General features: G+C 39.4%; 1 protein-coding gene across 1 annotated transcript in view; it reads right to left on the minus strand.

Moving 5' to 3' along the window:
* The window catches only part of LOC134854840 (uncharacterized), a 24,992-nt gene extending 15,069 nt beyond the window's left edge, over window positions 1-9,923 (minus strand). The window contains exon 1 of the mRNA XM_063871199.1: window positions 3,533-9,923. Coding sequence (XP_063727269.1) covers window positions 3,533-9,923 — 6,391 coding nt within the window. The remainder of the gene's footprint in view (window positions 1-3,532) is intronic.
* Window positions 9,924-15,501: the final 5,578 nt, after the last annotated feature.

Consider the following 15,501-nt stretch of genomic DNA (forward strand, 5'->3'; position numbering starts at 1 on the left):
TAAAGTGTTCAGGTCAGCTCATGAACAAAAGAGAGGCATTCAAAGTATTTGAAATACTCCCTATCCCCGTACCCCTCCCGGCTACTAAAAACTTGGTATAAAAGTGGAGATATTTGTAAACTAGTCCTTTCATCAACATAGCCAATCGAAGATTGGAAAAGAGCAAAGACGCAAGTAAACATAAAAAAAAACACTTTGTTCAAAAAATCTCAAATTTCGAATTTCAAATAAAGATGCCCTTTAACCTCTTTCAATTTCTAGAACAATTTATGATTGGGGCTTTTTCGATAAAATTAACCCAACTTGAGAAAAAAGGATCAACAGGTAAAGATTTTATTCCGCTGGAAAATTAAAAAGTAAATTCCACTTTCGAAACTATAAATCGGTCAAGAATTTCACGCTATTTGTGCGTTCATATTTGGAGAGCGCTATTTAGATCACTTTCAGCAGATGAAATTCAATTGACCTCAAAAGTGCATATATATCTAAGTGCATCGATATTTTAAGACTTTTTTCTGAAAAAAAAAACAAACAAAAACAAAAAAAATCAGCCAGACCTATATAAGAGTCTTCACTACGTTCATTACTCTTTATAAGTGCCAGGGTTGCTTGATTAAAATCAAGTGATTTCAATCCAATTCAAATCTTGATTTTATACAGAGGTTAGGTTGGATTCAAATCAAAAGCGGGAAAATCGAAAATTCTCAGTGTTTTTCCCGCCAATTATACTCGAATTTTTACCCGCCAGTTTTGTAAAAACTGGTCTTGTGTATGAAGGTTTTAAAACAAAACTGAAATTTGATCAGTGTTTTCAAAATACCCTTCATTTTAATAAATTTTCTAACACTTCTTTTGGTTTTTCTAAGACACTCGGCAGTTTTTGAAAAAGATGGGACTTAAATAAAAAATTGATTTAAATAAAAAAAACCCAATTCATTTGATTTTTTTTAAAATTTATATTGGATTCTTATGCAACCATGATAAATTCCATAGGAGGGATGTCACTCTAGTTTTAATGTAGGGTAGGGATGGTACACATCCCTTTATTTTATGACACTTATTTTTTGTATCTTCAATAACTCTATAGCTTTCGACCCCCTCACCGCCCCAAGGGTGCATGATCAATGAACAAGTGATCAATTTTGCCACTATGTAAATCATTTTAAAATAATATTTTCTCAAAATTCCGAAGAGCCTGCACAAAAGGCAATCAGAAACTTGATATGAAACGTGAGTGGCGGAGGGCATGATGAAGAAACTTTTTTATTGGTTCACTCCCTGAAAGTAAGCAATCCCCTCCCCAGGATGTAACTTTCGAAGAAAGGGCGGATTAGTTATGCTTGGGATGGTTTCATATTCAGTCAATTTCAGAATTTTTAATAAATTGTTTTCATCGTAGTTTTGCACACTATCTTAAGAGATATTATGGTCCGAAGGTCAAAGTATAAAAAACATTCACTTGCGAGCATTTTTGTAAGCTTAAGAAAGCTGCTAACTTTTGGCCAATTTTGGCCAGTTATAACACACATAAGCAACGTATTAAATCGTTCCAAATTAAACATTACTGCTCATATGTGGCTCCTATCTTTCAAACACAAAAAAATGTGTTTTGTAACTGGAAGTGGATCTAAAATTTGCTCGAGTCTTTTTCTACTTTTTTTTCAGATCGACCAAACTAATTTTGAGCTCCTTAAAGCAGCAAATTTTCTGCTCTGTGGGTTATATTCATGAAAAACCTGAGGAAAAATTTCTGGAGGTTTTCGACAAAACATGCGTTCTCGCGCGCTTTCCAATAAAAAATTACATACGGGCGCTACAAGTGCCTATAGAACACTTTTATTATTGAACGGCCAAATATGGATTTTGTATAAAAGTCCCACAAATTACCTTTTACGTAGTCAGTGAATTGAATCCTTCAGTGGATCGAATTCTCAAATCCACCTATGTGTTCCAAATTACAATTTTCAAGTTCAGGAAGAAGAAACTGATCTTAGCAAGCGTGAATACTTGAGTAATTTGAAAAAAATAGGTGCGAAATGAGCTGATATCACTTGAAACTGATATTAATGAGGACCTGACTGATCCTATAACAAGGAGAAACCCAGATTTTTTCAATTGAGCTCTAGTGCCAATTAAACAGTTCTTAGTGGAAAAAAATTTAAATGAAAAAAAAATCAAAAAACTCAGAAGAGAGAGAGAGAGAGAGAGAGAGAGAGAGAGGGGAGGGAGAGAGAGATATAGAGAGCGAAAGAGGAGAGAGAGAGAGGAGAGAGAGAGGAGGGAGAGAGAAAGAGGAGAGAGAGAGAGGAGGGAGGGAGATAGAGAGAGAAAGGAGAGAGAGAGAGAGAGAGAGAGAGAGAGGAGGGAGAGAGGAGGGGGAAGAGAGAGAGGAGAGAGAGAGAGGAGGGAGAGAGAGAGATAGAGAGAGGAGGGAGAGAGAGAGAGAGGAGGTAGAGAGAGAGGAGGGGGAGAGAAAGAGAGAGAGAGAGAGAGAGAGAGAGAGAGAGAGAGAGAGAGAGAGAGAGAGAGAGAGAGAGAGAGAGAGAGAGAGAGGAGAGAGAGATGAGAGAGAGAGAGAGAGAGAAGAGAGGAGAGAGAGAGGAGAGAGAGATGAGGGAGAGAGGAGGAGAGAGAGATGAGGGAGAGAGGAGGGAGAGAGAGAGGAGGGAGAGAGGAGAGAGAGAGAGAGGAGGGAGAGAGGAGAGAGAGAGAGAGGGGGGAGGGAGAGAGGAGGGAGAGAGAGAGAGAGAGAGAGAGAGGAGAGAGAGAGAGGAGGGAGAGAGGAGGGTATACTCTAATAACCAAAGCCAAAATAAATAGACGGAATATTTTTTTCGGATTGTTGTTTCTCTTTCAGAAAAATTTCAACTTACTGACTAGTCATCTTGACAGAATTTCACTTGTGATTAGCTTTTGCTTAGTTATGAGGATTTGAAATTTGCCACTTTGGTATAATTAATTAAGGTGCAATACATTTTGTGCTATTAACGTGTTAGCTACGATCCCATTCGGATCAGACTTGCAGCAAATTGAATTCAAGCACGATATTTGTTCTAACTATCACAATTTTTTATGCTTAATATATAATTTTGTAGGTTAAAGCGACCGGAAGATGATTTTAAAAAAATCAAAATTAAAATAGAATTATCAATTTTTTGAAAGCTCCATGATTTTTGGAGTCAATCTCTACTATATTGACGTTACAGGGTGTCGCCCCGATACAAGCAGTGTTGTTTAACTTGGAACAATTTGATCCGTCGCTTACGGTGTTTTGAAAACGCAATACTTATTGCTTTAATTATCTCAAATTGGCCAAACTAACAATTTTCAAACCCCCATAACTGTACGAAAAATGATCACAGGTGAATGTTTTTTCAACATTCGGGCAACAATATTTTTCGAATGGTACTGATAATTCCGTCAAAAACTTTTGAAAACTGACTGACCAAAAAACCACCCGAAGCTTAAAGATTCGTCACTTTCTTCGAAAGTCAGAACAATTAAACTATTGGATAAAAAAAATAGTACTGACCTGGTCTAACGACTTGTTGCTCTTCCTCCTCTTCGTGTTCCAACTCTCGTTCTTGTTCCTCGTCAAACAGATCGGCGAACACTTCCTTTCCCGGAATTAATTCCTCGCATTTTGCCACGAGACTCTTGCGAAAGGCCTTGCACGTCTCACTGTATTCGTGATCTGGGGTCAGAAACTTGGCAGTGCGATCGGATATTAATTTAGACAGAGTTGATTTTTCTCTGTAGTTTCCGTACAGTTTTCTCAGTTCAGTAACTTCTTTTTGAACGACGTCAAGTCCGTAACGTTGCAACGAACTGCTGTCGACTTCATTTGAATTGTGTCGGTCGTAAGCACACATTTTGCGCAATTGATCTGTTCCTTGATTGGCCCAGTGAGCCAGTCCATCTTTGACCTGTTTTTTACTATTTCCAAACACCCATGAAATTACTTTACCAACCTCTGATATTCCATCAGCGAGACAAGAACTCAGAGATTGTATCTCAAGGTCAACTTCATAAGATGCAAAGAAAGCTAGACTGTGACCGCAGCCCAGCAACCGCATCCGCATACACGCTTGGGCCAACTTGTCCTTCGCCAGACCCTTTCCTAGAGTAACAGCCGCTTTCGTTCCACTTGGAAACTGCAAGTCCGTTCCACGGGTGTGAACATCGTCCAGATAAATGATGCACGAACTGAGTTTTTCAGCATAGGGCGAGAGGTGAAATCGGGTAACGAAACCTTTTCGGTCACGCACCATCATGTTATCCTTGTCGTCGAAAAAAATCCCTGCTTCGATTTCTACGTCTGACGTTTTCGACATCCAGAGACGGATAAATTCTGCATTTTGCATCAAAATCAAAGCTCCAGGGTCCAAAATGACCTTGATTTTGCAATCACTTTGTTCAATAATGAAATTTAGAATTTCGGGACCAGTCGCTCCATGTTTTAGAGCCCAATAGAATTGGTTCTCGGGTTTAAGCATATTATGCATAACGAGGGCATTCGTTCCCTGCAGAGAGGCTAAGTCGCACTGTTCTATTGTGAGAGGCAGTAGCAATTGGGTTTCATTAGTGCCACTGAATCCCGTCACTAGGTTTCCATTATCACTACACAAATCCCAGCCGGTGGTGGAAAGCTTTTTAGGGAATTGTTTAGCTTCTTGAGGGTAGACCAAGTGTACAAGCCAGAAGTCGACTACTAGAACGTGCTTGTGAAACAGATCATACAACGTACGCAATTGAATCTTGTCCGATACGTTGACACTGCTGAAGCTTTTCAATTCGTCTGGCAGGTAGTCAGGATGGCAGAACGCAACCCATTCCGCATATATGGCAGTTGCCACACTTATTTCCATGTAAGTCAGTTTCCACATAATTTCCTCGAATCCTTTTTCTGGGATCCCTTGATAGTAATAGGTCAACTGTGTCAAGGCCAGCGCCACGTCCGGGTGGCCAAAATCAGTTTTATCCGCCGCTACATCTTTTGCCCGAAACGGAACCGCCATGTTGCGGTGTCTCCCTGTGCCGTAGTTTACCCGGTGTCGCAAAGTCAGACAGTGCTGCAGGATTTTCAGGCCGAAAAATCCTCGAAGAAGAAACAGGACGTGAGGAACATCAGAATCGCCAAGAATCACTCCCAAGTTTTCAGTCTGATTTATTTCCAGTTTATCCGCCATTATGTAGTCTTTCACGTGTGCTTTTTGATCAGCAGTCAATGGCTTCAAATCAGCTTCAGTACTGCCTTTGAGAAAATCGTCTAGAATCAGATGACTGATTTTCAGAAAAGACTCCGAATCTTTGTCGAGAAGACGGAAAACGTTGAATTGGTGCTTAGTCTCGTTTCTTTCTTGGCTGATCATAACATGCTCTGAGCCGCATTTGTCAAATATCGAACCTGCATATTTTTTCAGGGTTCTCAATATGCTTTGGAGAACTATCCAACGTTGGTTGTTTCCATCCAGCCCAATTTGGGATCCCATCGTGTAAATTAACTGTCTCTTAACCGACAAAATATCATCGCTTTCGTCCAAAACATTTCTAACTATCTCTTCATACAAAATTGAAAGGCCATGATAGCTTTTAGTTTGATCTCCATTGTCTTTGATGTAGACTTCCAAAGCCTTCAGTTGCATTGACATCATTTGTTCAGGAGTACTAACCAAAAAGCCTCTTTGTTTTTTGTGTTCTTTGAGATACTCTGAGAGGTGATTTATTTGATCGCACGTTAGCTCAAGATCTCTACAGAACGGCAGTCGAAGCAGACGCATGCCAAGAATGTTTCCCAACTTCGAGGACAAAGATTGTGAATTAGTGGGGTACAGTGAACTTAGAACTACGACTTGGGGACAAAATCCTTCTTTCCGTGAAATAGATGCCACCAACATAGGAACAATGACACTGGATTTTCCCTCACCCATGTTTAATTGCATCACTGCGTTTTTCTCGCTAGGAGGCTCAAACATCTGCAGGGCGATTTCGACTTGTTCGGGTCGGATTATGAAGTTTCCTTCAGCTTCGAGAATCAACCACTCCACGAAGTATCGAGGAACCCAGTTGGTATGACCAACATTTTTCCACTCACGTTCTAGATACACCGTTTTTCCGCTCTCGAGGTGCTGTAAACATCGTTCCAACCGTTGCTTTTCGGTCCATCTAATCACTAGAGCTCCTAAGAGGTCTTTCCAGTCGTATTCATTTTCCACCAACTTTCTTTTGAAGAGATGCGGAACCAGCTCCAACGGCGAGTCTCTAAACACCAATCCAGATTTATGCAGCGCTACGTTCACAAACTCATTTTCTGTTGGCAGTAAAATATCCATCATGGCATTTTCCACTTCAGATATTTTTTCAATCGAATTTTTTAAGTTCTCTTCGAGTTGAATACGACCTGGCATGATTAGTTTGGAAGTATTTTTTTTGTCATTGAAAGTCTTCCAACTTTCTTCTAAACGCTTTTTGAAGTCTTGGCTGACGGCGTCTTCGGCTTCGAACCCCCCGACCAGTTCAACGATGTCTTCGTCCAAATTTTCAGAGCTTTCTACATCGGTTATCTCTACGTCAAGATTTTTAACGTCGTGTAGCTGCACAAAAGGCCGTATAAGGTCCTCATAATTCGCAGGACCGGTCTCAAATTTGAGCTTTTGCTTCAAATCGATTCTTTTACTAAAATTTACTTTTTGATCAAACTCAGCTACAAAGTTGGGAAATTTAATCAAAATTTCTTTGTTTTTGTTATCTTCAAGGATTTTTTCTATAGCGCTTTCCACTTTTTTCAAGAACTCGAACAACATTTTGTTAGTATATCGGTTGTAGAACAAAACCGAGAGCTTTTCTGTAGCCGCGTCTTTATCAAGAAATTCATAATATCCCTGAAATTGGAACTTAATATCTGGCCAGGCTTTCATAGCCAATGAAACTGCTCGTTTTAGTTCCTCAGCTTTTTTTTCATTTAAGTAAATTTCCGCTTTTCTTCTTTCTTCATCAAAATTCTCTTTAAATGTTTCCAGTTGTCTTTCCGCATACGTGAATTTTTTGCTAAGGTAATCATCAATTAATGCATTTGTCTCCTTGAAAAAGCGCTTAACTATGTCCCTGACTTCGCTTTCTACAATATTAGTTTTCGGCAGGTCTTGATAAAACGGATAATCAGGAGGATCTAATGTCTGGAAATTGCTGAAATGTTCCGATATCACGAGAAACGAAACCATGTATTTAAAGTCCAGCAACTGTTCGTATGCGAGAAACGATGTCAGTGTATACAACAAGTCTCTTTTTTCATCGCCTTTGCGAGCTAAGTCGTACAGATCCAGCATGCACTCTTTCTTAAATGTCAATGCTTTCCAGATACTCAAGTCCCGATGGTCCATAAAACTTGCTGTTCTAAAGCCATGCATGTCATTTAAACTGTTCGCCCATGCACTCAAGGAGTATTCTTCGACATACCGGGATTCTGAATTCCTGAGATATTGTATCGATGCTATGTTTCGAACTTCTTCAATGACTGCTTCTTCTTTAAACATAATTTTTGTATTATGCACAATACTGTCTGCTTTTGCGACCTTCAGCTTTGAGTTTTTAATGTTCAGAGGGTAAACTTTGTCTCGGAGCTTCTGCATCGCCTGTTCTGCCAGAAGGATCGAAACTGTCTCTTTTCCTGGATCTGAGCTGTTTTCTTTTGTTCTTTCTAGATTTGGCAGCATGTACTTCAACTTCTGACTGTGAATCTGCAAGTTGACACACTGCAATTTAAGGGACTCCAATGTACACATAGAATACGGCGGGATTCGAGGGTAAACTTCAATTTCACCTTTTGTTACTCCGCGAGTGACTCTAAACTTTCTCTCGCGACAACACCCTTGGAGAGTTTTCAAGATTTGAAGGGACCTCGGATCCAGCGGCGTGCAGGAGTGACTTCGACCCTTGTTCAGGATCTGCATGCTCATTTCAAATCCTGTTAGTTTCGTAAACGGGTCAGGCAGGGGGTACGATGTTTTCACGTGTAACATGGCAAGATACAGGTTCGCTTCATCACTTGATGGCGGTGAAAGTTGTTTGAAGTTTTCGTCCACATTGTATGCAAAATACGATGGATTGTGAAAAGACTCCTGGTTTACTTCAATTCGCACATGCTTGAAACGGAATGATTCGATTATGTCGCTATGGGGAATAATTAACTTTTTCCTGGTTCCAGAGCCAACGGAATCAAGGACAATGCAACTCCTTAAACCAATTAAAGTTCCCAGATAATCAGAGTCAGCGAGTTTGAAGCCAGGAAACTCAAGGGGGCTTATTTGAGAAAAGTTTCCAGATATTGAAAAGGATATCCTGTGTCTGGGAAGTTTAATTGTCAACGTTTTGTTTTCAGGGAGCAGAAATAGGTGTATGTGATCACGCTTTTCTATTCGGTCTAGTTTCAAACGGAGCATTTTATCAAATATATCACTATGCATGCCGATCATTAAAGAGGCGTCGTGGGCATCAATCAGCTCCCAAGCATGTTGTTGTTTCTCTTCGATTCTGTAGGTCGGAGGTGAATTCGAGGAGAAAACATTCTGACATCTGAACTCAATGTATTTCGAGTTTTCTTCGTTGTCTTCCAGCCAGTGACTGAACTGGCATAACTCGTAAGGCAAGTGGTTTTTCAAAAGGATCTCGGGCAAATAATACAGTCTTTTTGAGGCTATCCGTTTTGTGATTAGGAGAATGCTATTCATCATAAGGAACTGGTAGCAAGCTCCGTCTATTTCATTTGTAGTCACGAAGCTTCCAGGGTAATCACCAGGAGCTACGGTCAAGTTTGCAGAGCCAAAGATCCGTTGGTAAAATGTGTGTGACCTAATATCCGTTGGAAGACGTTTCACGGGATCGCCATTCACTAGAAAGGTTCCAGTAAGGATGTTCACACACATGTGCTCTCCATGATTCAGATCTGTTTTCATCCACGGAGAAGCCTCCGGAACAGATGCCCAATCGGCTCCAACCTCTTCACCCGAAAGGGCGAGATGTTGGTATTGATAACACGCAAACTGTTGAATGGTTTCTGAATTGGCTTCCAAAATTGATTTTAGAGCGTTCTCGATCCGAAGGCCTGTCAACCAACATTTCTGCACAAGGTTCTTTATAAAAAGCGATGTCTTGTTGTTCATTACGACGTTGTCAGACACATTGTTTTGAACTATCATCCAAGTTGTTGCGTGATCTGCACAATTGAGGACCAACTGTACGTTCACATTGCTCACGAAAAATGTACTGGCTATAGTTAGACTGATTTGGACCAGTTTAATTTTTAACGGTGACTCGTCAACACCACGGACTTTAAGAGACTCTATCTTGTTTTTAACTTTTCTCACCCAGTCCAAACCAATTTTTCGGCAGCGAAACAGAAATGTTGAAATTACATCCTTGCTTTCTGAGAATTCAAGCAAACGACAGCCAAATGTTACCAAGCATAGAAGAGACAAATTTTTGTCCCAATTTTCTTGGATAGAGTCAAGCTGAACTTCCAGGACTTTCAGAATGTCGCGGACAAAGTCTTCGTCTAGTAACTCTCGATGTTGAAGCCTAGCACTGTTCCCTCTGGGATCATCAACGCGGCAATAGGCGTTTGACTGATCCTTCGCATCCCGACTCTTAGATTCACTCTCTGATAATTGTTTCCCAGTTTCCCAGAGAACCTGACAGACTAAAGACAATACACCTTCAAAATGCCAGGAGAGAGCGTTACTTTTGAAAGCTGCGACTAGGTTCCGAATCTGAGTTCGGTTGCCCGCCCGAGTACTGCCGAACACTCGAAACTCTTTCAGTGAGATTTCAGCCGGACAGTCAGATTGTCTGCAGATCACTTCATTGTCACTGTGCAAATTAGAGTCAATTGTCCATTGCAGGCACTTGTACACTCCCTTCGCTTCCATTGTGCACTTTTTTTGAAGTTCTTGTAAGAAAGAACGATTGTTTTCGTAATCCACGCTTAAATGTTTTCCTTCTATAGGAATAATTGTATTTGAGTTAGCTTTTACAAAACCCAAACCTAAATCATTTTGGTTTTCAATTATGAATTGTTCGCCACTAGGGGAGTTCTGTGGATGCATGGGATCAGGGCGGTAGTTGAAGTCAGTCGAGCTCATCAAGGTCACCTGCTCAGAGAGAGAAACAGGATAGCTAGAACTTCTGTGGGAGCGAAGATCGCTGTGGTTGGACCAAACAGCTCGCTGTCCGTTCACGCGCTCAAATATCCAGTATGTCAACACTTCATTCTTGAGGAACAGAATAGCGGATCGTAATACGCGAACTTCATTTGGACAATGTAGTTCAAATACGACTGCATATTGGCCTTCTATATTGGGCGGAAACGGATTACGGTAGCGACTGACGCTTATTTGATTAGCCTCTTTATTCAAGCGGCACTTATAACAGCTACGACTGTGAACCTCATCGGTGTACCAGTTTCCATAGTAGCTACGCCTTTGAACTTGTACAAACTCGCACTGTCTTCGACCCGCCTGTTTTGTTAAGTCTTGATAACGCCTGTATTCCCTTTCAACTTCATCCCTTTTCACCATTTTCGCCCATTTAACTTTTTCGAGAATTGTTTCGCGTGTATTTTGCATAGTCGAATTGGATCTTGCGTACCGCACGTCCAGAGAATTGGGGTTCGTTGGGTCACCCATCAACATAACGGGATCTTGCCCTTTGAATCTTGTTTTCAAGTGGTTCTCAACTATTCGCAGTTGACTCAGCTGGTCTTGCAAAGGTAACAATAAGTGATTCATTATGGTGGTGTCTATATCCAGACCATGGTCTAGTATCATCCGGTTCATAAGACACGCTTGTTTGTCGAGAATCACGAGGAACGAACAACATGTGAGTAACATCACACTATACAATTCAGGGTTCCCTCTGTACACATTAGATGCCAACTTAAAATAACTCTTCAAACACGCAAACACTTCGTCCATTGTTGCATGAACACTCTCAGCCGAAGCCTGACAATGAGTCATTGCCCATATTTCGTTATCGTACAAAGCCTGAATTTGGGAAAAATCCAGGAGATTCACGTCTGAAGTGGAAACGTCCGCTACTTTTTTCAAAGTTTTGTTCGGCAGTCGTACAATTTTTTCATCCAGTAAGCTAGGGCTGAACGATCCTCCACGCATGCTCTGAATCGAATACAAAACATATTATAGATTCAGTTCCAATTCAACAGAGCAAGACAACTCTCGCGCAGTTTTTGCGACAGGGATTTAGAGGGGTATCTAAACTAGCCGAAGTATTAACCAGCTACAATATAAACCACCCAAAAATACGCAATAAGAATTTAACAGCTATGCAACAATTATGCAAGAAATACTTAAGTCATGCAACTCTCATTCATTATGACGTAACTTTTCGGCTGTCGCTGGCTAATATGCTCTGCACATTTCCAGCTGATTGACACTACTTCAGCTTGGTTAATTACTCTCGAATTCAAAGGAAAGAAATCAAAAGGAAAGAAATCGAAAGGAATGATTTGGTGGTTAGCTGTTCTTAATAGTTAATGCTGCTGGCCCCCTTGATCAGTGCTCTTTTCGCTGTATCCTCGTTTCCCTTGGCAACAACACAGTATCAATGATGAATTAAGCATTAAATGGATCCAGAAACAGAAACGCCTACAATTGGCCGACATATAATTTAATATTTCAATCAAAGGAATGGATCTGCGATAATTCAGATTACTGCCTTCCGCAGTTTCACTTGCCCCGAACTGTATTACTTTTCACAGTGGTCTCCAATTCTGGAGAACGGTTCCCGATTTCTGAACGCACTGAAAAATTTACTAGCCCGATAAATCAATTACTTTCGCGAAGCTTTTTCTTTTAGGCTTTTCGTAACTTTTTCCAACTCTTACTCGAGTTATCTGTCTCAGAGTTCTTATCTTTCTCTCTCTTTGATAATCAACTATCTATTGCTTCGCTATAATTGTTCTCTCTAGCTCAGAGAGCCAATTAATTCTAAACACTAGCAATAATCGTTCTACAACTTACAACAAGAAGCCAACTGCTCTCGCTGGAAGCTAATTTTGTTCTATAATTAACAACGAGAACCCAACTACACTCAATAGTAGCTATTTTTATTCTATGACTAACAACGAGAACCCAGCTACTCTCACTGGTAGCCAGTTTTTTTCTATAATTAACAACGAGAACCCAACTACTCTCAACAGTAGCTATTTTTATTCTATACCTGACAACGAGAACCCAGCTACTCTCAATGGTAGCCAATTTTTTTCTATAACTAACACCGAGAACCCAACTACTTTCACAAGTAGCTAATTTTGTTGAACCATAAGGTAGCTTATTTGTTATGCTCTATGTGTTTTTCCATTTGAGTTTCAATTATGGTTAGGGTTATAATCGTCCCTATAAGTCCTGACATTTATTTCGGTAACCTTCTTTTCGCAAAGTTTTAACTGACTCCTTCCTCTGACGACACTAGGCCTATATTCCAAGGTCATTATAGGTATCTCTCATTAAGTTGTGCCAACGATGAGTCCAATTTCACCTCTATAACAAGTGATGTTCAGCTAACCAATCTCCCAAGGTTTTTATTTAATTATCACATTAACGTTCCGACCTCCCGGGGGTAGGGAGCGACCCTTTTTTATGGGTCGCTAACTCATTTCAAGCATCTAAAAAGCCCATCTAGACTCTCTTCCAATCTCGACCTTCTGGATATCAGGGGAACTTTATTCGCTAATTAGGGTCAAGTCGTGCCAAAAAGTCATCTACGGGGAGCTAAGTAAGTATCCCGTCAGTTCATTTTTACTTAGGATACCTACTTCCCATGCCATGCTCCTATTACTGCCAATTTTCTTCTAGGACTACTTTTCTTTAGTCTGGTTGCTATTCAAAAATTAGCGCGTTCGCCAAGCATAGTTGAACCCAAAGTTTGCCAAGTCCACTTTGTTTAACTCCACTAATTCAATATCAAAATAAAAAAACTATGTCCCTTTTAGCTTCTGTTTCAGTTCCCAATAGATGTGTTCCCTCCCAGTTACAAGTCAGGTGATCGCTTACCATTTCCATATTGAGGTTTAGAATTACATAGGGATGCTACCTACCAAATTTCATTCATATCTTGTTTATTCTTCCCACGTTATCCCATTTCTAAAGTCCATTATCACTTTTCCCGGGAAAAGGCTATTAATATCAAAAGGAGCCGTTGGATGGGTTTTACTCACAAGATTTTTTTTGGATGTTGGTGCCTAGTGTCTATTGCCGCCACAAATCAAAAGGGCCCCTCTCATTATTTTGCATCAATTGCCTTTTTCTGGTCTAAGGGGTGGTTTTCCTGAGTACGAATAACTTCCGGTCCAACCGTCCGATTTGGTTCAAAATTTAAAACATGATATAACTTGTCACTACCTATGATATACCAAAGTTTTGGCCTCCTGTGTTGAGTGGTTGCCGCGAAATGACTTCCGGAAGTCGCGCTGGGGACTATTTACACAGGGCATAACACCGGAAGTAGGGGGACTATTTACACAGGGCATAACACCGGAAGTAGGGGTCCAGCGGAGTCTAGGGTTAGGTTTTCCTCAACCAGGTCTACAACATTCTAAATTTTAGTTCCATTCCAACCGCTAGTTACCGAGTTCTGATAGGGCTATTTCACTTTTCCCAAGGGAGTCCGAGGGGTCCGGATTTTAGCATGCCCGTGTCAAATCGTCTTTAGTATCCGTCCTATGAGTTTCATAAGACAAGGTTACTTAGTTTCCATTGGGGGGGGGGGTATCACAACTTACTTCACTTGGGTTTTCAGCCATAGGAGGAACTAATTCTTTCAAGATTCGACGAATTCTGTAGATTGGTCAATTTTTTGCTTTTCTTGTGAAATCGATTAGTTAATACCGAGCTACCTAAAACTCATTAGCCTTCACTACACTGCATGCATTTCTCAAAAACCAAATGATGAAATTGGCCTGTTAATGTAATGTAAGTGGATTTTTGCTGACTTAAAAAACACGGAGAAAACGAATTTCTTGAATATTTTCGAGGAATTAATTCAGATTTCAAACAAATCAACTCCTTCCAGTTTTTCAACTGATCAAAAATTGTCATTTGGTGGAATGAAAAAAAAACTGACATTTCTGAAAATTTCAATGAGTCCTATAGAATTGTTTCAAACTTTGTTTCAACAGTAGTGTAGTTCTCTAGGGTCAGCAAATGCATAATCAGCCTGACAGGAGCTCAGCAAAATTGGCAGTTTCTCAGTCTCTTAGTTACTTCCACGTGAAAAAAAAAACTACGAATATTATTCGGAACTTTCCCAAAACCAATTGAACCAAAAACTTTTTTAAACTCTTTTTAAGAAATTCAAAAGCATTTTTGCATCAAAAACAAAAAACCCAAGTGCTTCGAGCCGACAAAATAGGTATTTTTAACTTGAAAAATGGCTGCATGGAGAGTTTGATTGATTGATTGATACAACTTTTTTCTGCTGTTTTCGAAAAAAAATGTTTTTCAAAATTTACTTAAAGTGATTTGTAAGTTACTCTTTGCTTAATTTTTTTAAAAATCGATTAATTTTAATTTTGCGTAAAATTCGAATGAAACAAATAAAAAAAGTTTTTAAAAATAAAATTGGTCTCTCTTATTTGGATTTAGTGTCAACAACACTAAACTCTATATACCATTGATTTTTGGCGTAAAATTCAGATATTTTTAAGCTACACAGCTGTTTTTCAAGGCAATTCAATTCGCATAAAATGCAATTGAACTTTTAAAGACAAAAACTACTGTGGAAAAACTTTTGTGTTATAGCTGTATGTCATTGGCTGAAAAAAAATTTTTTCAAACTTTTTAGCCATGTGATCGCAATTTCAGATATTCATTCAAAAGCTGTATGACAAAAAAAAACTGAAGTTTCGATGGCTGATTTTTGGCAAAAACATCTTGAAGCAATATACTGCATAAAACAAAGATTTCGACGGCTACTTATATTAAAAACTTGTTGGGCAGACCAACTGGGGATGGGAAAGGTGTTCAACACAATAATTTTTTCTGTATTGTTTTTCAATTGGATATTAAAATCTGGTAACTTACCCCAAACTGTTTCTAAATGAATGCTCAGCGGAAATGAAACAAAATTAATCTAAAAGAGCTGAAATTTCTAGATATGATTTTTAAATCAAATTAAAGTATCTTGTTTTTGCTTAGTTTATTTTTGCAAATCATCCCCCTACAAATTATTTAAAGTATTAAGTGATTTATTTGGCTTGCAGTAACATATAAATTAGGTTAACTAGCAAGCCTGCTTTCAATTTGGATCTTTGTGAGAGCTGAGTGGGCTATGGAGTTCAAGACATCAATAGCTTTCACAAGATTTAAAAAACCACCCAAACACATTTTCTGCTGTTTTCGAAAAAAAAAAAATGTTTTTCATAATTTACTTAGTGATTTATAAGTTTCTCTTCGAACAATTTTTTTTGACATTGGATTAGTTTTTATTTTG

Source organism: Symsagittifera roscoffensis, chromosome 9 (genome assembly GCF_963678635.1).
Source record: "Symsagittifera roscoffensis chromosome 9, txSymRosc1.1, whole genome shotgun sequence".
Lineage (NCBI taxonomy): Eukaryota > Metazoa > Xenacoelomorpha > Acoela > Convolutidae > Symsagittifera > Symsagittifera roscoffensis.